The sequence below is a fragment of the Panthera pardus genome, unplaced genomic scaffold (genome assembly GCF_024362965.1).
Source record: "Panthera pardus isolate Hobbes unplaced genomic scaffold, ASM2436296v1 HiC_scaffold_20, whole genome shotgun sequence".
Lineage (NCBI taxonomy): Eukaryota > Metazoa > Chordata > Mammalia > Carnivora > Felidae > Panthera > Panthera pardus.
This window is the reverse complement of record NW_026526766.1, coordinates 73,677,148-73,704,868: the sequence shown is the minus strand read 5'-3', so window position 1 is coordinate 73,704,868 and position 27,721 is coordinate 73,677,148. Positions and strand designations below refer to the sequence as shown.

Below are 27,721 nucleotides of genomic sequence, written 5' to 3'. Positions count from 1 at the left end.
GAGTGGGTGGTGCAGGGGCAGGGACACAGGTGATTGTTCAGGGAGAAGGGACAGGCTCTCCGGCCTGGAACGAACCGACGTCATCGCGTCCTATGTCCATATCTTGCTTCCCTGCACGCGTGCCTCACATACCAGGGCTGGCCACTCATGGCGGCTTGAAGAGGGCTCTTCTGAAGTGACCTAAAGGACAAATGCCAAAACCAGAGGGAGCAAGCCGCAGGTAGCAAGGCCAGCTGCAGCTGGGGGATGGGATGTGGGCTCATCAAGTTATATTTTATGAGCCACTTAAAAACAGGCCTCCCGGGGGCGCCTGGGCAGCTCGGTTGAGCGTCCAACTCCTGATTTCCTCTCGTTTGTGAGAGGGAACCCCGTCACACTCGTGCCCATGGTGCAGAGCCCGCTTGGGATTCTCTGGCCGCCCCTCTCCCCCCCCCCCCCCCCGCCCCACTCACACACAGGCTCTCTCCCTCTCTCTCAAAAATGAACATTAAAAATAAGCCTTCCGTTAAAAAATCCAAGATTTCTTGATCCTCTTGAAATCCACCCCAGCAGCTCACCACGGGGCAGGCACTGAGGGGGGACGGTCCCTCGAGATGAGGCCTCCCCTGCAGTGCCCCTGCTGGCCTGCCAGGTCCTAGAGACAGGTGCGACAAGATGCGACCGGGTTGAAGCACGTCTGTCACCCTGAGTCAGGAGCCCAGGGTGCTCGTCCCAGACGGCACCACAATCATTCTCTCTCAAGTGGGTGCCTGCAATACGCACTTGGGTCTTAAATAGGCTCACCTCAAATTTTCTCCTACTAAAGATCCTGGTCACATCTGTCACGTGATCGATGTGGCTGGTCAGTAAAGAAACAGCCCCCTTTAAAAAAAACTTTAAGGGCGCCTGGGTGGCTCAGTCGGTTGAGCATCCGACTTCGGCTCAGGTCACGATCTCGCGGTTCGTGAGTTCGAGCCCCGCGTCTGGCTCTGTGCCCGGAGCCTGCTTCGGATTCTGTGTCTCCCTCTCGCTCTCTCTCTGCCCCCCCCCCCCCACACTCTGCCTCTCTCTCAAAAATAAACATTAAAAAGAAAACAAAACTTGAAAACCCAGAGACAGGCCCTTGGGCTGTACAAAGGCTCCGGGCCATGCCCGGTCCCTCTGCGACCGTGACATTCAAAGCATGGGGGAGGGCCCTCGGCTACAGTGGACTCAACCAACTTGTTCCAGCCGCACGGAAACTCCTCGATTAAACGTCCGTCAGCCCCTCTGGGGAACGCCTACGCGGTACACTTCACAGGCCGCTCCCACGCGACGGTTCTGAAGGCAGGGCCGACGGCCCAGCTCGGCAGCCCACTCGCGAGATGCTCCACAGGATTCGGGGGGATTTGTTCGGCCAATCCGCGCCACCTCCTCTTCAAGGGCAGCGCCTCGTCATCTGGTTGAGGCAAGGATAAAGCAAGACAGTGTTTGCCTTCGAGCAGACCCCTCACGGCCGCTCACCCTTCTGGCTCACTCAGGCCACGCTGCTGGCCTTCTGCTGGCGTCCTCTCTCCTTCCACTTGCTCGCCCTCCGCCTGACTATTCAAGCGAAGCCCTGAGGCGCGGGTCTGGGGTGTGGCCTGCAGAAGTCCACCCAGGCCGGAACTCGGCAAAGCCACGGACACTCTTCCCCAACCGGAGGGTGATACAACACACAGTCACACGTGTCCCTGGGGAGGCCGATGTTGCCGGGTTCGGGGTCACAAGAGGCACACAAGTAACCACTGGACAAGGACACCTGGACGTGGCCCTCGGGCACTGGGCTTGTAGGACTCAGATGAAGTCCCTCCTTCTTGTGAGGGACAATGCTCCTTAAAGCAAGGTCCACACGAGCCCCTTCTTTCCCTCATTTATCAACACGTCTGCTGCGCCGGGTCTCGTGCCGGTTACGAGTAACGGACTCAGGTAAGGAGCTGACACCCCGACCTTACTCCGGCTGTGTCACCCCCGGGATCCTGCCTCCGGCCCATCTCTACTCACCAGGGCCCTGCTCCTCACCGGATGACACGGCCCGACGCCAGACCCAAGAAATGACACCACACACCGCCATCTTCCTAAAGGTTGTTTTATTGTAAAACCATAAATACAACACTGACATGAAATCGTTTAAGTAACTGATCCTCTCTAACCATTAAAAGGATGTCTTTTTGCCTTGGCATCAACCAACTGGGAAATAATGTTGCAAGAATTCGGGGGTAGGGTGTGAATTCTGGGCGGGGGCTTTTGGCGATTTAAGGAACCAAGCGGAACCTTCCTCTTCTTCCTGGGAATGTCCCACTTTTGGACAAGAACAGACAGGTAAAAACAGCAACATTGAAACAGCTCAGTTTTAAATTTTATTACTTTGTAAAAATCTTTTTTTTTTTTTTTCCTGTTCCTTTCCTCCATTTCACATCAGAAAAAGTTTGAAACATCACGAAACGGATTTGGCTGTAAATGGAGATACGGTACCAAAACAAAGTGGAACGAAAATCCCAAAGGACGAACAAAAAAACCCTAAATAAACCCTCAAGTTTGGTCTCGGGGGTTTACGTATCACAAGAACCGTCAACTCAACCCCCATGCAACGTGACTCCTTGGAGAGCTGTTGGATCCACACCAACGACACAGGAGACCGCGAACAACGTCTTTTGTTAATTAACACAGCAAGGGTGACACTAGGTAACTTTTTTTTAAATACAGTACATGGTACGCAGGGTCCCAAGATGGCCCTGCATAAACCCCTCGTGGAGACTGGAGCCAAGCACTGGCTGTTTATAAAAATATTGTGTTGCTACAAAAGTATAAATTAATGCTACCGGTATTAAGAAATATTAAACACATAAAACTTATAAGGATTAAGAAAAATATTCATTAATACCTGTAGAAAACTCTGGCCTAAAAAAGATATTTTTTTTGTGTTTGTTTTTTTGTAAATTTTTTTTTTTTGTATTTTTTTAAGATGACTTGAGTTTCTTGCACTCGAAGAGAGAGACACAGTCAGATGTGCCTATGGTATTGCCTAGAACGTCTTAACTACTGAGAAAGGATGGGGTGCACGCACGTGGTTACTGAGCGGGGTGCAGGGAGGGAGGGGCACCAAGGCTTTCTCGAGATTTACCTGATGTGAAAGAATCACCGATGCGAAGTTGCAGGGAAAAGAAAAAGGCAGGATCAGAAAACAACTGAAAATAATTTACGCTTCTTAAAAAATATCTCTGCTTCGGGTGGTTGTACAAAATGATTTCCTGATGCTTGGGATCTGAATGGCCCCGGACGCGCTGCCCGGCGGGTCCTCTCTCTCCTGGCTGGCGAGTCCCAGCCCCACGCCAGTCCGCGAGCTGGCTCGCCGCCTGGGAACCCGGCCCCCCCACCCCCACCCCCCGGCTGGGCGGGAGGGAGGGCCCCAGGCGGGGACCGGCTGGCACCTGGGTTGTGGGAGGAGGCCTCCTTCCGGCTGGCCGCAGACCCCACGGTCTCTGCCGACCTGGACTTCAGGAAGCGCCACAGGGATCCCAGGCCCCTGAGGTTGCGGACAAGGCTGGGCTGTGCCCCTTTAAGGAACTTTGGTTCGAAGAGTCAAGGTGCCCGGTGGGGACGCACGGGTGGGTAGGACCCTCGTGGGTCCTGATGCTGACGCCCAACTGCAGACCTAGCGAATCCTTCTCTGGAACAGGAGCTGGATCTTTAAAGCGACACCCGTGGTGGTGGCCGGTGGCGGCCGTGGGGGCATGAACAGAAGCCAACGGCGACCTAAGGACCTTCCCCCTCATCAAAGCGGGAGCAGGTGCGTCTTCACACAGAACCCACAGGCCCCTCCAGGGAAAGGCAGGCCTCTACTGACCACCGTCCTCAAACCCGAATGAGAGAGGAAGAAAAACAATACCACCACCACCACCACCAAATCCTCCAGAAGACCCTGAAGAGGGGAAACCGGGAGGGAAACATAAGAGGACAAGACACTGTATCATTGGTTCACCATAACTGGCCTAGCAAACGTTAGCCACAGTGAAGAGAGGGGCAGGCCCCCTCCCAGTCCTCCCCGCGGCCCAGCTGGATCCGGGGGCCTGGGCTGGGGTCGGCAGGGCTGAGGCGGGAGCCCCCACCGACGGTCTCCAGGGGTCGGCCGGAGCCTGACTCAGCCTCTCTGTTCTACCTAAACCAGCAGCCTTTCCGGGAGCTCCCCGTCAGGTACGCCCCGGGGACACAGGCGCCGTGCTGTGAACTCCACCCCAGCTCAGCGGGGCGGGAGGAGACCGCTCCCGACGCCAGTGTTACCTCCTCTTCTCGTCTCTGCGAGCGCAGCCATCGTGACGATGGCTCCCAGGTACTGCCCCCCTCCTGGGCGGTCGCTCACAGGAGCCCAGCTCCGTCCGCAACCCAGCTTTCCTTCAAGCCTTTCTCGTGAACGCGTGGCCCCCGAGAGTGTGTGCGGCATCCCTGACGTCTCCCCAGGTTGCCCCTCGCATAAGCACAGGGGCCTCCAAAGGCGAGATGAGGCTTCACAGTGGAAAACACGCCTTGCAGAGTTTTTCCCTGGTGTTTCTTGAAAGTGCAGGAGATAAAGAGCAAACTCAGGGAGAGGTCACTTGCCAGCCAATGGACCAGATGCAAAAACAAAGTCCTTCCTCGGACGGTTCTCTCACCAGGAAACTTTTGTACCCTTCTCCCACCCAAGGGCCGGTCCCCGGCAGCCAAGCCAGAGGCCATCAGGTGGGGACGGTGGCAAAGGAACCTCGCTGGCAGGTACGGCCCGCGGCTTTCTGCACCACGAACTCCCAAGGTGAAGTGCAGGCAGGAGCTCTGCTCACGTGGCCCCTCCGTTTCGCTTCCCGGCTTTCGGCCCCCATCTGAGGGAGGCCTGGCTGGTGGACCCGGGCACAGGGAGGGAGAACGGCGTTGGGACAAGAGCAGCCACGCCCAGGCTACTCCATCGACCACCCGTGAGGCTGCAGTCCTTGGCCCTGGCTTTGGTGGTGAAGCCCAGTGGCCTCACGGGAGGGGAAAACACCCCGCAGAGGGGAGGCGCGTTCTCTCCACCTCCCCCCTGGGCTCCACAGATGTCAGCGCCAGACCATTTCTGTCCTGGGAATCGCATGGCTTGAGGCAGGCCGTGTCCGAGTCAGCAGACGACCACCTTGAGCGGTCGAGAACATGACAGAAATGGCCCTATTTCCTGCTCTGCCAGCAACCAAGGGCCTGCGGTGGAAAGTCCCAAAGTGGTCACAGAACGGCGGTGCAGAAGACAGAATCTTTCTGAAGGTCGATGCCACGGGAGGTGCCGGGAGATGAACTGGAAGAGTCTACCTCAGTCCTTTGGCTAAACTAGAATGTGGGTAAGGTGGATATTGCTGGAAACGAGGGGCCAGTGGCTGAGCCTGTGAGATCTTTGGATTTTACTAAGCTGTTCACTGCAGCAAGATGTGCACTACGGGAATGGCCTGCGTGAGAAAGCCGACTGAAGGGGCACCTTGATACAGCCTTTCCTGTTTGCGACCCCAGTTTCGGAGGAACCAGTGGCTGCAAGAGAGAAAGGACCACCTGCCACCTTGTCACCATCCTGGAGGAGGCAGCCCCTGGAGACAGCGTTGAGAGTGTCCAGTGGCATCCACCTTAAACCTGCAGAGCAAGCCAAGCCCGGAGGGTTGGAAAAAAGAACAGAACGGGGGGGGGGGGGGGCCACATAGGACTTCATACCTAAAGTTTAGTTAACTAGACTTTCTCGAATTTTCACTCTGGAGGCCAGATATCCCCGTGTTCCAAACAGAATGTGGAGTGCTCTAAACGCATTATCTGGGCTTGGTCTCTGATGGCTTTGCAAGAGAGTAAAATGTCTTTTTTCTAACTAACTGGCCCAAACACGGGGCAACGGCGTAACCACTCTGCCTTCAGTAGAGGGAGGACGGGCTCCGAGGCTCTGCTCCCACCAACCACACCAAGTGGGCAACTCTGATCCTCCTTGTGCGGTTCAAAGGGCCAGGTCGCGGACCCTCCCCCAGCAGCAAAGCAAAACCGGAGGGGCCTTTTGCTGCAGGATGCATCTGTCACTCTTCAGCAACCCTGCAGCTGCCTTCTGGAATGTCCTCAAAGCTCTGATCGTAAGGTCTGCTGATGCTCCCACGCGCTCTAGAAAGCGCCATCAGGTGACTGTCCGGTGCAGATGGAGGCTCTTCTGGTGACGTGACCCAATTGGAAATGGGGGGGGGGAAATACCCAGAGCTTCTCCAGGAGAGGAAATGGCACATTGGTTCCCAAGACCACGGCCTGCTGGAGCGAAGCTTCGAACGGCCACACTTTGATGCGTTTTAGTACGTCCAACACTTGGGAGGGGAAAGCTGGGTTAGTTCTCATGAGGTGACGTGAGCGGGCTCGGCCCCCAGGGACACTGTTCTGGCCTATAATCCTAAGCCTTCTTGAGTCTCTGAACCAACTCGACTTCCCCATCTGCTACGGACCCGGGGATGGGGATGTTGTACAGTGCTTTTTGGAATCGAGGTATCTCACGGCTAAGTAATGCTTTATTAACAGGAAGGGACGGAGTGGAGTCAACCCTCAAAATGGTAAAACGTGCCTTTGCAGAGTCCTCCGTGATGGTGGTCGTTCTTCGCCCGAAGCCCTTGGCGTAACCATCTGTATCCTACAGGTGTGGGCACCGGGGGGACAGGCAGCCACGGGCACGTTACTCGTGGAGAGGTGGGGTGGGGGGTGGAGTACTGACCGTGACAGAACCACCTCGTATAAGGGCAAAGGGGCCACCCTCTTGCCATATGGACTGAGTGTGTAAAACGTAAATTCCTCATGGAGAGAAAAGCCATCTTTCATAGCCTCAAGGGGAATGTGGTCTGATAATGCCATTCTACCTTCAAGACATCAACTGTTAGGCCCACAAGGCACCGTGCTCAACTGCTGTCCTGGAAGGAGGGCTGAGGCCCACGTGGGGAACCCCAGGCTGCGGGCAATGGAACCACCGGAATCCCTGGGGTCCTGGGGAGGGGGGAGGGGCCGTGGGTCCGAGGCGAGACAGACGTGAACATGGGTGGACTCAGGAGTCCCTGTGGAGCCGGAAGTGTCAGTGACGGGGCGAGTAGTGTAATGCACTCTGGGTATATAAATCAGACATTCGCAGTACCAGACACGGCGAACCAGGAGGACGGGCCTTCCGCTTACATTCAGGAACACTCCCAAGCCACACGCTTCCCTATGGCTTCCACCGAACCCCACCTCTGTGAAATCCGTGACTCCAACCCCACTCCTGGTTCCCAAATAGCCAAGCCAAGTACGTTCATGGTCTTGGCTGTTCAAATACATGAAAATGGGACTGTACAGGGAGGGCTAATAAAAACCTTAGGATACTGAGTATACCACTGAGATGAGCTAGTTTACAGTGTGATCTGAGGAACAAAAAGGGCAAATGGGAAAAAAAAAAAAAACCTCCAAAACATAAGTTACAGACATTCAGTGCCTCCTAGCAGAGTCTAAAATCAAATTTGAAAAAAAAAAAAAAAAAAAAAAAAAAGGTAAAAACTGCTAAAATGTTAGGAAAAACAATTATTAAGGAGTGGAGACAGTATCTATACTTCTTTAAAAAATGTTTTTTTTCTATCTTATATTAAAAAGCAAAAAGTCAGCTTTATATTCTTAAAGTCTCCTTTCCTGATTTGGGGAGATAGATAGATGTGTTTCTAAGGCGGCTGCCCTGTGACACCCAAGGGTATCTCGAAGGCAACAGCTCAATGCCCTGAAGGTGAACGAGAACAAAGTCCAGTGCAGAAACTGTCCATCTGATGCAGTCTGGAGAATCCATGGCAGAGCAGCCGGGGAGGGGTGGGTGCATGAGGGTCAGGAGGGCGTGGAGGGGGGAGAGGGGGAGGGTCGGGAGGGATGGGTGGGGACCACGGGGTCAAGGACAGAGAGCGTCAAGTCACTTCAGATCTCAGCTGCCTGAACGTTTTACGACATCAGCTTTCTACCAATCTGCACACCTGAAAACGGAGTCTTTAAAGCCCCCTCACTGAGAAAAGGAGGTGAAGCGTCTTCCCTCTTTCCCACTCAGCTTTCCTGACACACCCAGTTTAATGCACACGCGCCCGCGAGCAGGCACGTGCACATGCACCAGGGCTGTGTGTGTGTGCATGCGTGCACAGAGCTGCCGTGGCTGCGCAGACGAGCACGGGGCCCCCACGCCCCACACCCAGGGTGCACGTGCTGGGACACGTCCACACGTGTGCGGGTGTGCACACACATGCACACACACACTGAAAAAGCACTTAAGTTTCCAGGGGGCATTTATAATGAGGTCCACAGTGTTTAGAACTTAAATTCCTTTTCTTTGTTTGCGACAGTGTTGTGTGTGTGTGTGTGTGTGTGTGTGTGTGTGTGTGTGTGTTTTCCTAATGTTTCTCTTCTCTTTTTCTTTTCTTTTCTTTCTTATTTCTTTTTGTTCCGAAGTCAAGTCTTAAAGCATGTTGGATTTCAGAAACATGAGTTTGTTCATATCTTCTGGACTGAGCAGTCGCCTCCTTTTGATTAGAAGCGCTTGCTCACACATATTTACACACCCGCTCCTGGCCCCCACGGCCGGGACCGCGAGCAGCCAGAAGGCCAGCTTGGCGAGTTTCGTGTGCTTTTGGGTAACGCACGACCAGTACTGGAAGAGATCAGGGGTGGCCTGGAAGAGGGGCTCCTGCAGGTAATCGTACACTTCATTTTTCCCAAGCCGATCGTCCTCCTGAGCTGCAGGGTTCTCGCCCGCGGCGGAGCGGGGCTTCTTGGCGGAGGGCTCGAAGTCGGCCTCCTCGGCCCAGGACTCCTTCACCTCGTTGATGAGCTCGCACACCTTGCCGATGATCTCCTCGTGCTGGTAGGGCGGGACGGGCCGCAGCTTCTGCTGCGGGTCCAGGATCATGGCCACCTTGTGCGCCGGGTGCACTTTGAAGTTCTCCTTGAGGGCCTCCAGGAAGAGGTGACACAGCTTGCTGACGGTGCCCGCGTCATTGGCCTTGGCCGTGAACAGCTTCTCCAGCCTGACGTAGGTGGGCAGCACGAGCTGCAGGGTGGGCTGGCTCTCGTTGCTCAGCTCGATGACCGCCTGCTTCACCGGCGTCAGGATGGCCGCCAGGTTGCTGAGCAGGTGCTTGTTGAGGCTCTGGATGAGGTTCATCTTCTTGGCGCGGCTGTAGAACTCGCAGATCTGCTCGTAGCGCTCATGTACCAGCAGCAGCGAGTCCGTGACCGAGTTCCAGCAGGGCGGCGGCGAGGTCTCCTCGAGGGACCCGAAGGTCTCCTTGGCCAGGCCCGTGGAGCCCGCCAGGTCCTCGCACACGTTGAGCAGCTCGATGACCTCGTGCATGCTGCGGGCCTGCAGCGTCCGCTTGCTCAGCACGCTCTGCACCACCGAGTTCAAGGCACAGGCTGAGCAGCGAAGGCACATGCCGGCCTTGGAGAAAGCGGACGCGCTCACCCGGCAGTCGGTCACGTACACTGTCCTGATCTCGGACATCACGAACTCCGACAGCACGTTCTGCACCCAGTGGTGCACCAGGTCGCCGCTGTCGCGAATGTCCGCGCCCTTCACGCCCAGCACGTAGCTCTTGATGTGGTTGCCCTCGGCCTGGTAGGCTGTGAGGATGTAACAGGAGTCGGGGCCGACGCTCTGCGAGTGGCAGGTGACACCGATGCCCAGGCAGGCGTTGCTGCCCAAGGCACACGTCACCTTCACCTTCACCTGGTTGTACATGCGGGGCAGGTGCTTCAGCGCCAGTGTGTTGAAGTTGCCCAGGATCTCCGTGACCGAGAAGGCCCCGTAGCGGGCACCACTGTCCACCAGAGTCTGGGCCAGTTTCAAGAACTCCTTCCCACTCACCACGCTCAGTGCGCCCAGGTCAGCGCACATGACCCTCAGCAGCCGCTCTGCGATATTCTGCCGCTCCTTCTCGGGGATCATGCTGTTGGGTGTTAAACCGCCGGTCATGGCTGGCAGGGGACACAAAGAGAGACGGAATTCAGCTCGGCATCTGAGGTTCCTTTCCCTGGCAGCAGCCTGCCACTCTAGGCATCTAGTGTTTGGAATTACGAGTAGGTTTCCTCTGGTACACAAACTGGCGGTGCTGGTGGCCTTTGATGTGTGACGGTCTCGTGGGAATGATGTTCTAGCATCGATTAGTAATGTCTGCTGTGAGCACGGGAACAGAATACAGCAGCATGTGTATAACACACGTGCTACATGTGTCATTCACCTAGACCTTCGAGGCCAACTAGTCTACCTTCTTCCTCGATACAGGAATTGCCTCCAGTAAAGGGATCTCTAGTGAATAAAAACAAGGAGGCCACGGTATCAGGAAAGAGCAGCCAGCAGAAACTGAGGCGACTGTGATTCCAGTTCTGACTCTTATCGCTATTATGTGCTCTCTGACCACAAGAAGATCACCTCCTCTCCCTGGGCTTCCTTCTGCCCATCCCGTGAGGCCACGATTCCCACAGATGAGGTCTGAGGTGTGTAAGAGCTTCAGATGCGGTCTTGCATCATCAGGAGAGGCACAGGTGGTGGGATGGGGGGCAAAGGGAAACGATGGAGCGGGGACTAGGGGTGCCTAGGGCGACCTGCGCGAGCCCCTGGGCTCTGGCCTGGGAGACACCTACTGTTGTTGGCGCTGTTCCTCTGGGCCTGCGGTTTCCACTTCTCTTCCACAACAGCGGGTGGCGATCGGGACTGGTTGGAGGCGATGTTGTTCTCGTTGTCTGCTGCAGGCACAAAAGGGGACAGCGTGTGACCCTGAGGTGCAAGAGGCTCGCCAACTAACAAGAACTACAGCGTGGCGGGTGAAGTAAGTCCAAACCAGGCTTCTAGGACCCAGGCCTGGGTCCAAATCCTGGCTCCTGTCCAGACAATCATCTTGTTGTCCGCAAAGCCTCACAAAGCCTCAACTCCGTCACTTGAAAGAAAGAGGATGAGCACAAGGACGTGACCCATGTGCTGGAGGGACTAACCAGAGAAGACGCAGGGAGAGACCTGAGCACAGGGCTGAGGGCACAGCAGGTGCACAGTGGGCGGGAGTCTGTCCGGGAGGCTCCACACCCACCCACAACACACATTTGAGCTCAGAAATGTGCGAGGGCAAGGGGGCGCCTGGGGGACTCTGTCAGTTAAGTATCCGACTTCAGCTTAGGACATGATCTTGCAGTCTATGGGTTCAAGCCCCACGTCAGGCTCTATACTGACAGCTCATGCCTATTCTCCTCCCTACATGGCTACTCCTTGCCATTTTCATACAATACATTTTTTTAATGTTTATTTATTTTTGAGACAGAGAGAGACAGAGCCTGAGTGAGGGAGGGACAGAGAGAGAGAGGGAGACACAGAATCTGAAGCAGGCTCCAGGCTCTGAGCTGTCAGCACAGAGCCCGATGTGGGGCTCAAACCCACGAGCTGTGAGATCATGATGTGAGCCAAAGTCAGATGTTTCGCCGACTGAGCCACTCAGGAGCCCCTATGGGGTAATTTCTGAGTGGAAAAGGTCTGAGTAACATGCCTGTCATTACAAATGGCCACACAGTCTTCTGTCACATGATATACAATAGGTTGCTTAACTACACACCACATGCTGAGTTTCTGGGCTGTTTCCAATATTACTGTTCTGCTATGAACTCACCTGCCTAAACTGATATTCTAATATTGTTTCTCTGTGCTTTTGTTGTTGTTATGGGTTTATTTCCCTGAAATATCATGTTACAGGTAGAATCACAAATCTGAGGATATGAACGGGTCAGTGACACTTGTTCAAGGTTGCCGGACATCTTCCATCCTTCTCAATTAAAGGCATCGGGCCTTGGAGGCCAAGGCCACAATTTTCATACTGAGAGAAGAGGATACCCCAATATCTATGTGTTCAGCCCTGCAGGGCTAATTAGGAAGCTCTAAGATACCTACTGGAAGGAGCGTATTACAATCACTAGGGCAGGTGGATGTGAAGACTGTAACAACAAGGGAAAAATGCATAATGAAAAGGGAAGATCTCATCACAGTTTTGTACACATTATTCATATATGCATTTGAGACTTGCAAGTCAGGTAGCAAACAAATCTATGCATCAAAAATAGACGGGGAGGGGACTTTCACTTCCACCCATTAAGGACGACCTGCTGTGGTGGTGGTTCATCAGCTACAAGCAACTGTGAATACTCATACTGCTGCTTTCAGACAGGTAAGCCGGAAAAAGAAGAACAACTGTGGTAAAGCAATAGGATGGCCCGGCTTGCCTGAACACCGTTCCCAAGCTGCAGCACAGGGACAGGGAACTGGCACAGAGCCCAGTGGTCTTGTGGATTTGAAGAGGCAAAAATCAATGTTCAGAAGGCCCAAGGGAGCTAGAATTTACAGGGAAAAGTACCAGAGAGGAGGGAGTTACACATAGAAAGCTCCGGAGACCTTCAGTAGGGTTCCCTGGAGTCTGCTCAATACTCACCTGCCCCAGCATAGGGTCAAATTCCATAAGACTGGGGAAAGGATCACGAGAAAGCAGGGAGGGGGTGGGGGGGAGGAAACAAATTGCATTCTCTTAACCAGAAAGGAGACCTCAATGCATAAGGAATAATGAGGGTCCCCTCATTATGGGGCAACATTAGCCATAGATTAAGGGTGGCACTAGACCTACCCTAATACGAGTCAGCCTCCAAAGTACCAAGGTGGTCCTAAGTAACTAAACTGTAAACCAGAACAAAGTTCAGTGCTTCTTCAAAATCTAATGCCTAACAACATAAAAATTCACAGTGTCAATTATCCAATGAAAAAGCATCAAGCATTTGAAACAGCAGGAAAATATGACCTATCGCCAGGAGAAAACCAATCAGAAGCAGAGCCACAAAGGACAGAGATGATGGAATCATCCAATAAGGAGCTTACGGCAGCAGTCACAAATATCAGAACTGTGCTCAAAGTCATGAAGGAGAACATGAATACCATCAGGAGAGCAATGGAAGATGTGAAACACCCCAAACAAAAACTAACCAACCCAAGTGGAACTTGTAGATATACAAATAAACTGTATAGTTAAAAAACACACAGTATAGGATCGGGGGTGCCTGCATGGCTCAGTCGGTTAAGTGTCCGACTTTGGCTCAGATCATGATCTCGTGGTTCATGAGTTCGAGCCCCACGTTGGGCTCTGTGTTAACAGCTCAGAGCCTGGAGCCTGCTTTGGATTCTGTCTTTCTCTCTGCCCCTCCCCGGCTCACGTTCTGTCTCTGTCTCTCTCTCAAGAATAAATAAGCATTAAAAAAAAACAAACATACAGTAAGAAATAAAAGATCAGATGCCACAGAAGAAAAAAATCAGTGAAGAAAGAGCAAGAGAACTACCCAACATGAAAAACAAAAAGGGTAAAAGGCTTAAAATGAATGAACGGATCATGGACACTATCAGTTTAGTATATATATGCAATTGGGGTTCCTTTTCTTGGGAAAAGGAAAATAGATAGAAAATAGATAAATACAAAAGAGAAAAATAATGAAACTGAAAGCTGATTCTTTGTAAAAATAAAGAAAATGGAAAAAATTCTAAGCCAAAAAGGTTAAAAAAAAAAAGAGGGCACAAATTATTAGTATCAGGAATGAAAGAAGGGGATAGCAATACATACACAGATATCAGAGGCATTAAAATGATTATGAACAAATTTATGCTAATTAACTCGACCACTCAAGTGACACAAACACCCTAAAAGATACAAAATACTCAAATTCACTCAAGAAGACACAGATAACCTGAAATAGTCCTATATCTATTACAGACATTGAGTTCACAGTTAAATAACCAGTCACAAAGAAAAATCCCATATGGGTTCACTGGAGAATCTGACTAAAGATTTAAGGCAAAAGCAATACAAATTCTACACCAATTATTCCAGAAAAAAGATAAGAACATCTCTCGATTCATTCTATGAGGCTGGCATTACCCTGATCCTAAGCTAGAAAAAAACACTGCAGGTGAAGAACTATATATAACCCAATATCCCTCATAAACATACACATAAACATCCTTAACCAAATATTAGCAAACTAAATACAGCAATATAAAAAATAATCGTGACTAAGTGGAATTTACCCCAGAAACGTAAGCTGAGGTTAAAAAAAGAAATCCAATCAGTGCAATTTTCCACTAAGAGAAAGTAAGAAAAGGGGCGCCTAGGTGGCTCAGTCGGTTAAGCGTACGACTTAAGCTCAGGTCATGATCTGTCTGTGGGTTTGAGTCCCGCATCAGGCTCTGTGCTGACAGCTGACAGGCCTAGAGCGTGCTTGGGGTTCTGTGTTGTCTCCCTCTCTCTCTGCCCCTCCCCTGCTCTCTCTCTCTCTCTTTCTCTCTCTCTCTCTCTCTCAAAAATAAATACACATTAAAAAAAATTTTTTTTTAATTTATTTTTGAGACAGAGCGTGAGCAGGGGAGGGGCAGAGAGAGAGGGAGACATAGAATCCCAAGCAGGCCCCAGGGTCTGAGCTGTCAGCACAGAGCCTGACATGGGGCTCGAACTCACAAACCATGAGATCATGACCTGAGCTGAAGACGGACGCTCAACCGACTGAGCCACCCAGGCGCCCCCCAATTTTTTTTTTTAAAGAGAAAGTAAGAAGAAAAACAACCTCCATAACTTCCATGGATATACATGCACAGTAAAATGTGACAAAATTTAATACTCCCTCAGGACACAAACTCTTAGGAAACCAGGAAGAGAAGGAAACTTCCTGAACCTTGATAAAGGAAATCTTAAAATAAAAAAAAAAAAAAAGTTTGCTGACTTGATAGAAACAAAAAAGATTTTAAGGAAATACTACGAACAATAGTATTCCAACAAATCAAATAACCTGGATGCAACAGACAAATTCTTAGAAAGACTTAAACTACCAAAAACCAACTGAAGAAATAGAAAATCTGAACAGACCTAAAGAAGAAGTTTGATTTATAATCAAAATACTTCCCACAAAAAGAAAGGAAAGCAAAGTCCAGAGTCAGAAGGTTTCACTGGTGAATTCTAATCGTATGTTAAAGCAATTTGTCACAAATTCTTCCCAAAAATAGAAGAGGAGGGGATGTTTCTCAATTCATTCCATGAGGTAAATATTATTCTGATACCCAAATCAGACAAAACAATTACAAGGAAAGAAACCAGAGGCCACTATCCCTTATGACTACAGACACAAACATCTTCAATAAAACAGAGCAGACCAAATCCAGCAATATATATAACAGATTAAACATCATGAACAAGTGGGATTTATTTCAGGAATACAAGGTTGGTTCAGCATACAAAAATCAATGGAATATGCCATATTAATCCTAACAAAAAAACAAAAAAAAATCATCATCTCAAAAGATGCAGAAAAGGCATTTGACAAATCCAATACCCTTTCACGATAAAACCATTCAGCAAACTAGGAATCGAAGGAACTTTTTCAACCTGACAAGGGGCATCTATGAACAACCCACTACTAACATCATACTTAATGGTTAAACACTGAACACTTTCCCTCTAAGATCAGGGACGAGACAGGAATATCCATTCTTATCTCTTTAATTCAACATGTATCAGAGATTCCAGACAGGGCAAGTAGGAAAAAATAATAATAATTTAAGAAAGCATCCAGATAAGGGGCACCTGGGTGGCTCAGTTGGTTAAGCGTCCAACTTCGGCTCAGGTCATGATCTCACAGTGCATGAGTTCAAGCCCCACATAGGGCTCACTGCTGTCAGCGCAGAGCCCCTTCAGATCCTCTGTCCCCCTCTCTCTGCCCCTTTCCTGTTTATGCTTTCTCAAATTAAAAAAAAAAAAAAAAAAAAAACAACCAGCATCCAGATTGGAATGAAAGAAAAAAAATACATCTCTATCTGCAGATGACGTGATTGTGTACATAAACAACCCTATGGAATCCGCACACACACAAAACTATTAGAAACAGTAAGTAAGTTTAGCAAGGTTGCAGGAAACAAGATCGACATATATGAAAAAGAAATCAATTTTATTTCTTTATACTAGCAAATGAGCACCCCCCAAAATTAAATTAAGAAAAGAATTCCATTTTGAAATCACATCTAAAAGAATAAAAGTAAGAGGTTAGAGTGGGAGAGAGCCAAAGCATAAGAGACTGTTAAAAACTGAGAACTGAGGGTTGATGGGGGGGTGGGAGGGAGGGGAGGGTGGGGGATGGGTATTGAGGAGGGCACCTTTTGGGATGAGCACTGGGTGTTGTATGGAAACCAATTTGACAATAAACTTCATATATTGAGAAAATAAATAAATAAAAGAATAAAAGTTAGCAATAAATTACAAAAGAAGTGCAAGATTTGTACACGGAAAACTAAAAACACGATTGAAAGAACTTAAAGATTTAAATAAACAGAAAGACATTCCATGTTCATAGATTGTTGGATTTAATACTGTGAAAATGGCAATACTCCCCAAACTAATCTAGATTTAACACAATCCCTATCAAAATCCTTGCTGGCTTTTTTTTTTTTTTTTTTAACAGAAATTGACAAGCTGAGCCTAAAATTCATGTGGGAATGCAAGAGATGCAGAAGAGCCAAGTCAATCTTGAAAAAGAACAAAGTTGGAGGGCTCACATTTCCTGATTTCCAAACAACTACAAAGCTACATTATTAATCAAGACAGTGTGGTACTGACACAAGGACATACGGACTGATGGAACAGAATTCGGATTTCAGAAATAAACCCTCACACATACGGTAAACTGATTCTTGATAAATGGGGGCACCTGAATGCCTCAGTCGGTTAAACGTCTGAGTTTGGCTGAGGTTATGATATCACGGTTCGTGAATTTAAGCCCCACATCAGGCTCTGTGCTGATAGCTCAGAACCTGCAACCTGCGTTCGATTCTGTGTCTCTCCCTCTCTCTCTCCGCCCCTCCCCTGCTCTCTCTCTCTCTCTCAAAAATAAACACACATTAAAAAAAAAGTGGACTTCACCAAAATTTAAACTTCTGTGCTTCAAAGGACAATATCAAGAAAGTAAAAAAGACAACCCACAAAATGGGAGAAAATATTTGCAAATCGTGTATCTACAGAGGTCTTGGATCTAGAATAATGCATAAACAACACTGGCAATTCAATACTAAAAAGACAAAAAATTTAAAAATGGGCAAAGGATCTGAATAGGCATTTCTCTACGGAAGATATCCAAATGGCCCATAAGCACGACAGAACGTTCCAGGTCATTAGTTAGCAGGAATATACAAATGAAAATCACAATGAAATACCGCTTCCCACACACTCGGATGGCTAAAACAAGAAGTCTGGTAACTGCAAGTACCTTGAGCGAATGTGGAGAAATCAGACCCCACAGTCTGGCAATTCCCAAACACGAGTGATCATGTGACCCCAAATTTCCACTCCCAGCGATATACCCAATAGAGATAAAAAACACATGTCCACACAGAAACGTGTATTTGAACGTTCACAGCAGGTTTGTTCACAATAGCCCCAAACTGGAGACAACTTCGATGCCCATCCATTGGTGACTGGATAAACAAACTCTGGCATATCTAAACAATGGTGTACTACTCAGAAATAAAAAGGAATTACTGATAACACAGAACATGGATTGAACTCAAAAGTACGCTGACAGAAGCCAGACACAACAAACGAAATGCCATATAATTCCATTTATATAAAATTCCAGTAAAAGCAAAACTGTGGCAAGAGAAGCAGAGAGTAGTTGCCAGGGCTGGGGTCGGGGAGGAAACTGGCTACAAGGAGGCAGGAGGGAACTTGTGGGGTGGATGGTGAACGTGATACATCTTGATAGATTCAATGGCTACCAGTTGTCAAAATGATCAAACCACACTCTTAAAACTGGTGAATTCCATTCATGCACATTATATCTTCATAAACCCAGTTTTTAAACAACAGAAAAGAAACCCACTGAAAGAGTAACAACAGCGGTTAAGCTCTGAGTAGTGAGATGATGGCTGATCCTTCACTTGCCAATTTCCCTGCCAGGTTCCCAATTTCTTTTAATGAGTAGATATTGCATTTAAAAGGGGGAAACACAAGTTTGTAAATGGAAACCAGCAGCCGTCCTTGTGGACTCTCTCCACCAGGGGACAGGGGTTTGAAGGCCCCGGCTGTGAACCCGGCTCTGCCACGGCTGAGGGGTGTGAGCTTCAGCTAGTCACTTCAACCCTCTGGGCCTCAGTTTCCCCTCCTCTTCCAAAATGCTAAGGTTGGGGCAAAGCCCCAGGGTGATTTCCTCATTCTCTGCCTTTTTGCAGGACCTGGAATCGAGAGGACTCAACCTAGCAGTGGATAACAACGTCTGGTACTAGCTGACTAAAAAAACTTTTTTCTCCATATCCCACCAATACTGCTCCTGACGTGGGGGAGGTACTTGGTAAATGCCCCCCCAAAAGCCTTGATTTATAGCTTGAGCTGAAAATAAGGTGGACTCCGTGTGGCTATCCCCTAAGTACCACAGACGCACACGCACACGTGTGCCCGCATCTGCTCGTGGCCGGGTGCCAAGCCAGAATCAAGGCCATATCCCGGGGAGGGACCACTGCAGGAAGGAGAAAGCAGTTGTTCCCGGCAGAGGATGGGAAAAGAGACACCCGTGGTTGTTCGGTAGCCGCGAACGTACCACAACCCTCAATATTTGACATATGTCACACCCCCAGAACCCTCATGCAGCCTGTGAAGGCACTGATTAGCCCACTTCACAGATGAGATGCTTGAGGCCCAGGGAGGTGAAACACCTCCAAGGGTTCCAGAGATCAAGGGTAGCCATTCCCAAATCCTAACCCCCCAACGGCCAACCTGTGTGCTGCCGGGGGACGTCCCCGTGCCTCTTCTGGCTTAGGTCCTCCTGAACTACTTTAAAAAGAGGCTGGCAAAGGTGACCTCTGAGAGGACTTCCATCTCCGGGAACCTTCCACGTACCCGGCTGAAGAGGGTGGTTATCATGAGTACAGGCTCTGGAGTTCACCGCGAGGGTCACAATCCCTGTCTAACACTGTGGCTGCACAGCTCTGAGTAACTTACTCAGCTCTTCTGTGCCTCGATTTCCAGATCTCTTGAGTGGAGTTAATAGGGACACTTAACTCAGAAGGCTGTTCTGAGGAGTAAATGAGCCAACATGCGTGAGAGTCTTAGAATAAGGTCTGGCACCCAAGGAAGAGCTCAAATGATACATTTTACAAGCTGTTCAACTCTGGGCCGGTGATTATGTTCTGTGAGCCTCAATTTCTTCATCTACATAGTGGGGATGATAACGTCCTCTTGTTCAGGAGATGGGATGAAGTCACCTTTTTGGACACATAGTAATTGCTCACTAAATGTTAGCGATCTCCGGTATTACCACTGCCAAAACATGCTCTTGAACTGTCACCAGGGGCAAGACAAATTTTCCTACAGCACAGAAAAGAAGTTTATTAGGGGGAATTACCCTGTGCCATTCAGCAGGCTCTTAATGAGATTGGTGTTATTCGAGGCTGATCCCCCTTATCAGCGACACTGTGAACTGCACAGATCATGACGCTTAATTTTTCTCTATGGAGTCAATCCTTTAATCCCGACTCAGCCTGGCTGGGATTCAGGCTGGCTTTGCACGGGATTGCCAGCGAGGTATTCTCTGCCAGCACTGGACCAGAACAAAGCAGCCCAAAGCTCTCCCTAGAAAACAAGTCGGGATGCTTGGGAGACACAGGGCCACCGGGCACAGCCTTGATTTGCATTTTAATGGCCTCCACCCAACTGCCTGAGGAATGGGGAAGGGCAGCCTCCCAGACTCTTCCCTAATTAGCCTCAAATTCCCAAAGCTGGTTGGGGGTGGGGGGGGGGGGCAGGTGGAGGGTCTGGGTTTCAGAAGAGGAATACACGGACCCTGGACTGTGGGAGTCTCAGGTCCAAAAGGTATATACTGCTACTGATTCGCACAGGGTCAGGTCTGAAGGCCTTCAGCTGGCACTCAAGACCTTCCACGGCCAAGGACGGTTGATGGCAAAGGCAAACAGGAGACGTGAGGCACCCGAAGACTTCCAGGAAGGCAGCCGGAGATCACAGGTTTGCATGCCCTTGTTTTTGAGATGGAGAAGGCCCAGAGAGGGGGACGAGTTTCCTGCCTGGGTCACGTGGCAAAAGGAGGCACACCAGAGCTTGTAGCTCACAGGTCCTAGCTGCCAATCCAGCTCTGTCTGCTCTTAGAGGAGTTCACCAGAAATAAATAGTAACTCCCCCCACCAGAGAGCATGTGAATGAGCGCCTGGGGGACAGCACACACCCAACGAAGAAGCGAAGAAATGAATGAATGCCAAAAAACGAGAGGTCTCACCAAGAGAACAGTCCCTAGCCTACATGAGAGTCCAGCCCTGTGTTCCTCTGCGCAAGTCAGGCCAGACCTGAGAGATTCTACGAAAGATGTGCAAACCCAAGAGAGGTGCAAGCAACGGTAGTAACTGTCGAAACAACAGCAAACTACCGTCACTGAAGCGGCACATGTGGGGCACTTTTCTCTCAGCGGTTCCAATGCCTCCCGAGGACTACCTGGGGCAGGGGCGGCAAGGACAGCTGGCTGCCTCCCTCAGGTTCATGTTTCCCTCTGCAGAGTGCCAGGCTGTCCCTGGACAGTGGCTCTGGGCGTGCTCCCGCCTCTGGAATTTGAGCACATATGACATGTGTCACTTGTGACCCAAAGTGGTAAAGGAGGAAGTGTTTCTCTCCCCGCCGCCCAGTCCGAGAGAGAGGCTCTGAGGAGCCAGGGGAGGACAGAGCCATACGAAGGAAGGAACTCTGCTTCGGTCCCAGAATCACTGTGTTCAAGGCCACCCCACCAGGCCACTTACATGAGGCTGTGATGTGACCCGAGAAGTAAGTGATTATGTTAAACCACTGAGCATCTCCTTAAGACAGGAAGTAGAACAGAAGTGAAGGCACTACAGTGAAAAAACCCTACAACGGGAGGCTTGGCTTTGAAGGCAGGATGGTTTAGAGACGGGGGCCAAGCCCACGAACTTGCAAGGTGGCAGAAGAGCTGATAAAAAGGTCACCTAGACAGCAAGTCACCAGCCTGCAGCCCCGCACCAGTGGTTCTCCATGTACTCCCTGGACATGCAGCCTGAGGACCTGTCACAGGTGCTGAAACCAGGCCCCGCCTGGGACCTGCAGACCCCGAAATCAGGGTGGGGCCTGTCAATGTGCGCCCTCCCCGGCCCTCCGGGGGACCGGGGTGTGCTCCATCAGGACGGCGGCCGTCAAGTGTGGGACAGTGTGACGGCGAATGCACCTCTCCTGCCTCTGCTCGCCCGAGATCTCAAACCACACCTTGACGTCTCTCATGGTCAGCTCCTATCTGGCGTTAAGGCTCAGCTCAAGAGCTACAGCCCCGGGAAGCCTTCTTCAGCTCGTGCCCCTCTCTGTGCACTCACCTCCCAGGTACACACCTCCCCTGTGAGGCCCCGGGGCCCCCTGAGGGCAGGTCCCACGTCCTGCGGCCACTTCCACTTCCGGGAAAAGGCGGCCTTCGGGCAGGCCATGAGGGAGGGGACTAACGGGGACAGCACCCGGGGGGAGGCGGCTGCCGGTTCCCTTACCTGCATGGGACTGCATGTGCTCCAGCAGGTTGTTGTAGAACTGGAACTGGATCCCACAGGCGCCACAGGTGTAGGGCTCTGGGGCGGGAGGGGGAGAAACGAGGCCGTGTTAGGGGCAGAACCACCTAGGATGCCCTGGAAATGGGAACCCAGACACACACTGGGGCTCTGGGCCCCGCCTGCCCGCCCCCGTCACTGACTAGCGAGGGACAGGCTCGGGGGCAGAAGCAATGCCGAGGGGGACTTGCGGATAAACAGACCGTCTAATCCAACCAGGCAGACATTTATTGAGTGCTTACTGTGTGTCAGGCACTGTTCTGGGCACTGGGGACAGGGAGGGGGCGACACTAACGGACCGAGTGCTCTCCGGGGGCAGAGACCATGTCTCGCGTGCTCCACAGCCCACCCTCTGCACAGACGTCGCCGTGAGCCAACAAATGAGTATATGAATGAATGAAAACAAGGCAAAGAACACAGAGGGCAGTAAAGGGGGCGGAAAATAAGCGAGAGAGAAAGGCGGAAAGTGGAGAAAGCCACAGAAGAGGCAAGAGCAAACAGGACAGGGTGAGGACCGGGAAGACAGAGCAGGCGGGCGGGAGGGACAACAGCACACGCGGGAACGGGACCACATAGGCGGGGGGGACCTGAGCTTCCACCTGTGTGTCCCCAGCACTCAAGTCAGCGCCCGACACAGGGAAAAGAGGAAAGAAGGGGGAAGAAGAAGAGTGACGAAGAGACGCACGGGGAGGCTGAGATGGGCTCGGAAGAGGTGTCTTGAGGCTGCCCCCTGGGTTCCTGCCAGGGCCGGGGTGGCAGAGGCAGGCTGCTCAGGGCTCCGCCCGCCCCCCGTCCAAACCCCCCCTCCCCGCTGGGGCTGGGCCCTCCTCCTGCCTCTGCTGGCTGTCAGGTCTGCCCGAGGGCAGCCTAAGGGGCAGGTGCTCTAGGGAGGTCCCGAGTGTGCAGCTGGGTGCGGCTGGCTGAGATCATTCCCTGCCCTGCCTTGCCCTCTCCAGCCCCCCATGGGACCATCACTTACTCTGTAGGAGAGGGAAAGGATTGGAAATCAGGGGACTTGCAGTTTCTGCAAAAGAGAAACAGTTTAGCTAAGTCTCTTCCCGTCCCAGTGCTCTCAGATAACTGTCATCACTTCTGTTCTTAATAAGCAGTGAGCCACTGGGGCTCTCAGAGGAGGAGGAATATCTGAGAGCCAGGCTCACATCCGGGGCTGGTGCCGGGGCACCGGGCAGGGCAAGGTCAGCCAGGGCCATGCCTCGAGGACGCCCTCAACTCCCAGAAAGTGAGCCCACAGCGCGCGAATGAGAAAATGTCCGTATGTGGCTGCTCAGGACAGGGAGCTGGGAGCTGCTTCTAGATCCTGGCATTGGACACCCGAGCAGCCGCAGGGGGCGCTGTGCTGTGCCTTGAAGGGTTCTGCTTGCTGAACTTTCCCCTGCTTCCTGGTGTTGTCAGGTGAGCCTCAAACGCAGAGGGCAGCAGGGGAGGGCCAGCGGGACTAGGCCTGGGATCCCAGCACCACCCCTCGCACACTGGGAACCTGGGCCAATGACCAACCTCTCCTGAGCCTCAGTTTCCTCATCCAGAAAATGGGGATCACAATTACACTGACCCTCCCCCCCCCTCCAGGGCTGTGGTAAGGATGGAAACAGATAAGACACATACAGCTCTGAACACACGCCAGGCACGTAGTAAGCGCTCAATAAATGCTGGCTGCCGGTGGCAGCGATTCACACTTCAGTCCCCCGCCCCAGTTCTGAGAGACTGTTCTGGAAGACGGAGAGGCAGGGGGTGCAGCCTGACTGCGGAGGAAAGGCTCCCTGGGAGGTGGCGGCTCCAGTCCTGGCTCTACCTCTTCCTGAGTGGCCTGGGGCAAGTCACTCCGTCACCTCTGGGCTCACCTCTTGGGAGACTGGAGGCCAAAAAGGGTGAGCAGCTCTCCAGGGTTTAGGGGATCACGGTGATCTTCTTGGGCTCCCACAGCACACCCCCCTCCTTCTCCTCGGGGCACCCCACGTACCACCTGGCTCACTGAAGACCACCACCACCACCCCGCCCTACCACGTGAGCGCGGAATCTCTGTGGGGCACTGACCGTCCGCCACCACAGGGACGTGTGCGCGACTGATTCCGCCTTCACAGCGGAGGAGAAATTAAGAGGCTGGCCCGAGTCACCAGCTCGCAGGTGGTGCAGCTGGGGTTCACGCTTGGGCTACAGGTCAAAGCTGGAGCTCACTGAACTGTGCAGAAGGCTCCGCGTTCTTCTGGGCTCCTGGCTGTTTCATAAAGGCCCGGACTGACAGTCACCTGGGCCTCGGCGGTGACAGACCAACACCTATTCTGGTGAATTCAACTTCAGCTGTGCAAGAAAGCAAGGAGGTACCCTGCCTTAACGTAACCAAAGGATCAGAATTCTTTTCTCATCTTGCCCTGGTTGTCACTGTGCAGGCCGGCTTGCTGTACCTTTCGGACAGGGGCTGCTCGTGACCACCCACGGCTCTAGCTAGGCTTCCTGTGGGTCCACTGGGGAAGCCTTTGGCTGCTCTGCTTTAAGGTACTTCGGGGAAGCCACCAGGGGGCGCCAAAACACCACCGGGAACCTCAGACAAACCTCCTCGGGCAGGTTGGGGCCTGAGGGGTACCTTTGGAGGGCCTCTGGTCTAAAATGGGGCCAGAACTCAAGAGTCTCTGGCTCTCAGGCTATAGTTCTACCTGCACCCCTGTTGCTGCTCCTGGAAAGACCACGTTCACCCTAAAAACACAGCAACAGCGGTCTTACTCCTCCGGGGCCATTGGAGCCAAGGCTGTAGGCTCTGGGGTTAGGGGCAGGAGGGAGAGACAAAGAGCCACAGACCCCTGAGATGCTCCTGAGGCCCAGAGGGAGGCCCCTGGAAGAAAAGGTCCTTCCCACTTCTGCCTCACCCTGACCCCCTTCTGATTCCCCGCCCCCAATCTCCTCCCAAGAACGCCAGCAGGGACCATGAGGAGCCCAGCCCAGAACACCCGCCGCCACCGTGGGCAGGAGGGTTGGGCGCCACGGTGCGTGACAGCCGTCACAGGGCACACTCACCGCTGGAGTTTTGGGAACTGCTATTTGTCTCTTCGAAGTGGTTTTGTGCTTTGCCTTCTACTCTCCGACTGAAAGCGCTTTCTGCTGGGTAGGGACAGGAGAGAGCGAGAGAAAGCAGCGGTGACTGGTTAGTGCTACGAGGCCCAAAGGGAAGGGCGTGACAGGGGACGTAGAGGCCAGGGTACCTCGGAACCGCCCTGGCACGAGGGCTGGCAGAGCCCGGGGCTTTATGCTGGGAACCTGCACGCTGAGGGGCCCCAGGAGCCCAAACCAGACCCCAGCTCCTCAGGCTCACCTGAGTCGCCTGATCCCCCGTCAGGGCCCCAAGAGACGCCCCCCACACTACCCAGAGGGGGCAGAGGGTCAGGCACGGGGGCGTGCGTGCGTGACCCGTCCGAGCGCGCACGGATGAAATCCAGCTGAGCGGGCACATGGCAGGTGGGCCTGGGTCTCCCACCTTTGGCTCCTCAGGAGCCGCTCTGGCGACACTGAGTAACTTGGACCTGCCGCCCCCACTCGTTCTGCCAGGTTCTGCTGCCTCAGGCTCCACACAGGAGCAGGCAGTGTGACAGACGGTGTCCTGGTGGAGGCCCTGGCAGAGGAGGAGGGCCAGATGGCCGACCCCAGCTCCCCAAGCCAGGCGGAGGGCATCCTTAGAGAGGAGGTGTGTCGGGCAGAGTGGGGGCAGCCCCACACCCCGGGAGCCCAAAGACCAGGTGAGGCCTGGTCAGAGTTCATCCCGGGGAAGGGACGGGCTCCTCCAGTGATTCCCGGGGCACCTCTGCTTACAGGTGGCGCCTTTCCGGTGCTGTCTGGACACCCTGGGGTGAAGACACGGGGTCCAACCAGGAGGACACATTCCAGTCTAGTCCCCAGCCCCACCCCTGAGACAGAGTATCTGAGCCAGAAGGTAGCTCTGCTTTTCCCAGTTGCTCTTGGCACTAGGGCTGCTGGACGTTCCAGGAGATAAAGGCTCCTGAGAGCAAGTCAAGTTGGGACGAGCAGCTGACCCGGTCCTTAAGGGGAAACAACAGAGGCTCTGAGAAAGTTCCACCAGAAAGAGACCCATTTAGCTTTGTTTGACCCAACCTTCCCAAATACATTTAGCCACCGAAGCCCAATAAAAAAATAGCAGGTTTCCTAGAATCCCTCAAAAATGGCGATCCCCGGAACCCACTTTGGGAAATGCCACAGTCACCCAGGCCACCCTATGTCAGAAGGGTAAGTGCCCAGACCCTGGGGGCCAGGGTTCCCGAAGATGATGGGGTAATGGGGAAAGAAGCCACAGGTGGCTCCTACAGGCCCTGTCTCCTGAGCCCAACGACACTTCCTGACATGGCCTCCTTTCTGTGGAGGCTATCGGTAACATCACAAGGGAGACCCACTCTTCAGAAGGTATCTGTAAAGTGCCTGGGCTGACAGCTCCCCAGGAGCCCACCTCAAGGTACCATCTGTAAGTCGGCAAAGACCCTTAAGTCTTTGTCTAGCGGAGCGGGGTGGGGGGACTCTCATTTACTGAGCACCTGCTACGCACCAGGCATGGTCCGCACACCTTACGCCTGTGGTCTCCCACGGTCCTCCCAACAGCCCTATGAGGTTCACATTGTCATTCCCACGCTACAGATGAAAAGACAGGGGGGTGAGGCCATCCAGTTCCGGGGCTGGGTGTGCTCCTCATTTCTCCGATGGCAGAATAAGGAGAGTTCGTTCCTGAGGCAGATGCATCGTTCTCTTTAAAAAGATCTGGGGGTAAGGAAGTGATTCCTCTCTTCACCTTCACCCTTATGCATTCAATGGCTACCCATCTGTGGAGGAATTTCACGCAGCCTCACCAAGGTTACACATTCCTACAATTAGTCCCCTTTACCGCTCAGCCCATACTGCAGATGCAAATTTTGACCAGCGATCCCTGCGATCCCTGCGTCGGCACCTCTGGCCTGGAAACCAGAGGGTGGCGCTGTGGGTCAAGTCCCACGCACAGGCACGCACGTACACACAGAGCACGGCCTTCTACCACGGTTAAGGGCGAGGACAACTTCCAGCTCTGACAGGCAGATTCCTGTTCACAACCTGACCTCCTCTGCTCCGTGACCTCCACCGCAACTCTCCCAGGTCACACGAAGGCAGCCAGAAGCACATGCCATAGCTTGCTGGACACTTACTCTGAGGCGCTGAGGTCTGAGAGCCGACATAGACCACGCGGCCCTTGCAGGCAATTTTCTGCAGAAACCGCAGGTGTAAAAACTCCCAGCCACAAGGTCAAGAGCAAAAGCAAGATCTACCTGAAAGCCAGGATCCCATTATTGAGTTGAGCCAATACTTATCATCAATGAGCCCACAGTGGCCAGTCTGTTTCCAACCAATTTATGACTACTGTTGCAAAAAATACAATGGCTATTGGCTTTTCTCAGCACTGTACCTGGAAAACCATTACCTTCAAGGTTGACTGACTGCTTACTCCTCTTTTGGAAGACCCTAAGCACAATAAGCCTATTTGCAAACGTTTTTAAGAACCAAATCTTTGCCCAAAATTAGCCTCCTGAATCAAAGAGTAAAGGCAAAGGACAACCACTTGGCTATTTCGCTCATCCAAGCTACTGGTTCGTGTAACAAAGTCCTGTTCGGTCGCTTGTGTCTTTAACTGATGGCTTTGGTCCTCTTGAGGGCAATGAAAGGCCCATAGTCCCAGAAGGACCACATCATCATTCTCTCCTACACCCCACACATCCTGGCAGTCAGTCCAAGGCTCATTCCACCCAGATATGAATCAGGAGTCCTGACAGCCACCACTCAGCATCCAGTGTGTCTTAATCCATTTGCCCGGGAGCAGTGGCTGCTGTGTACCTTTCACTGCCTGTCCACCTTCTGGAGCCAGAGCCCCTCTCTGCATGGACTCAAGAAAACACTGGAGCTGGCATCCACTGGTTTCCTGCCAGGCTATGGCCCAGGGAGGGGCTTCCCAGGTAGTACCAGGCAGGGGGAGGCTAAGAGAACAGAGCTTCTGGTCAACCACTCTGCTTCAAGGAGAGCAGCTCTTCCTAGAAATGAGTT

General features: G+C 52.2%; 1 protein-coding gene across 5 annotated transcripts in view; it reads right to left on the bottom strand.

The window, feature by feature from the left end:
• Nucleotides 1-2,070: 2,070 nt before the first annotated feature.
• ZNF618 (zinc finger protein 618) overlaps nucleotides 2,071-27,721 on the bottom strand; it is a 185,468-nt gene continuing 159,817 nt past the window's right edge. For 2 of the 5 annotated variants that reach the window (XM_019454088.2, XM_019454090.2), the window contains 4 exons: nucleotides 24,671-24,754; nucleotides 21,587-21,664; nucleotides 10,639-10,740; nucleotides 2,071-9,972 (listed from right to left, as the gene is read on the bottom strand). In XM_019454088.2, the coding sequence (XP_019309633.2) occupies nucleotides 8,456-9,972; nucleotides 10,639-10,740; nucleotides 21,587-21,664; nucleotides 24,671-24,754 (1,781 nt within the window). In that variant the 3' untranslated portion in view covers nucleotides 2,071-8,455. Of the gene's footprint in view, nucleotides 9,973-10,638; nucleotides 10,741-21,586; nucleotides 21,665-22,622; nucleotides 22,668-24,670; nucleotides 24,755-27,721 lie in introns of all 5 variants that reach the window. The other 3 variants (XM_019454092.2, XM_019454091.2, XM_019454087.2) reach the window with 2 other exon arrangements.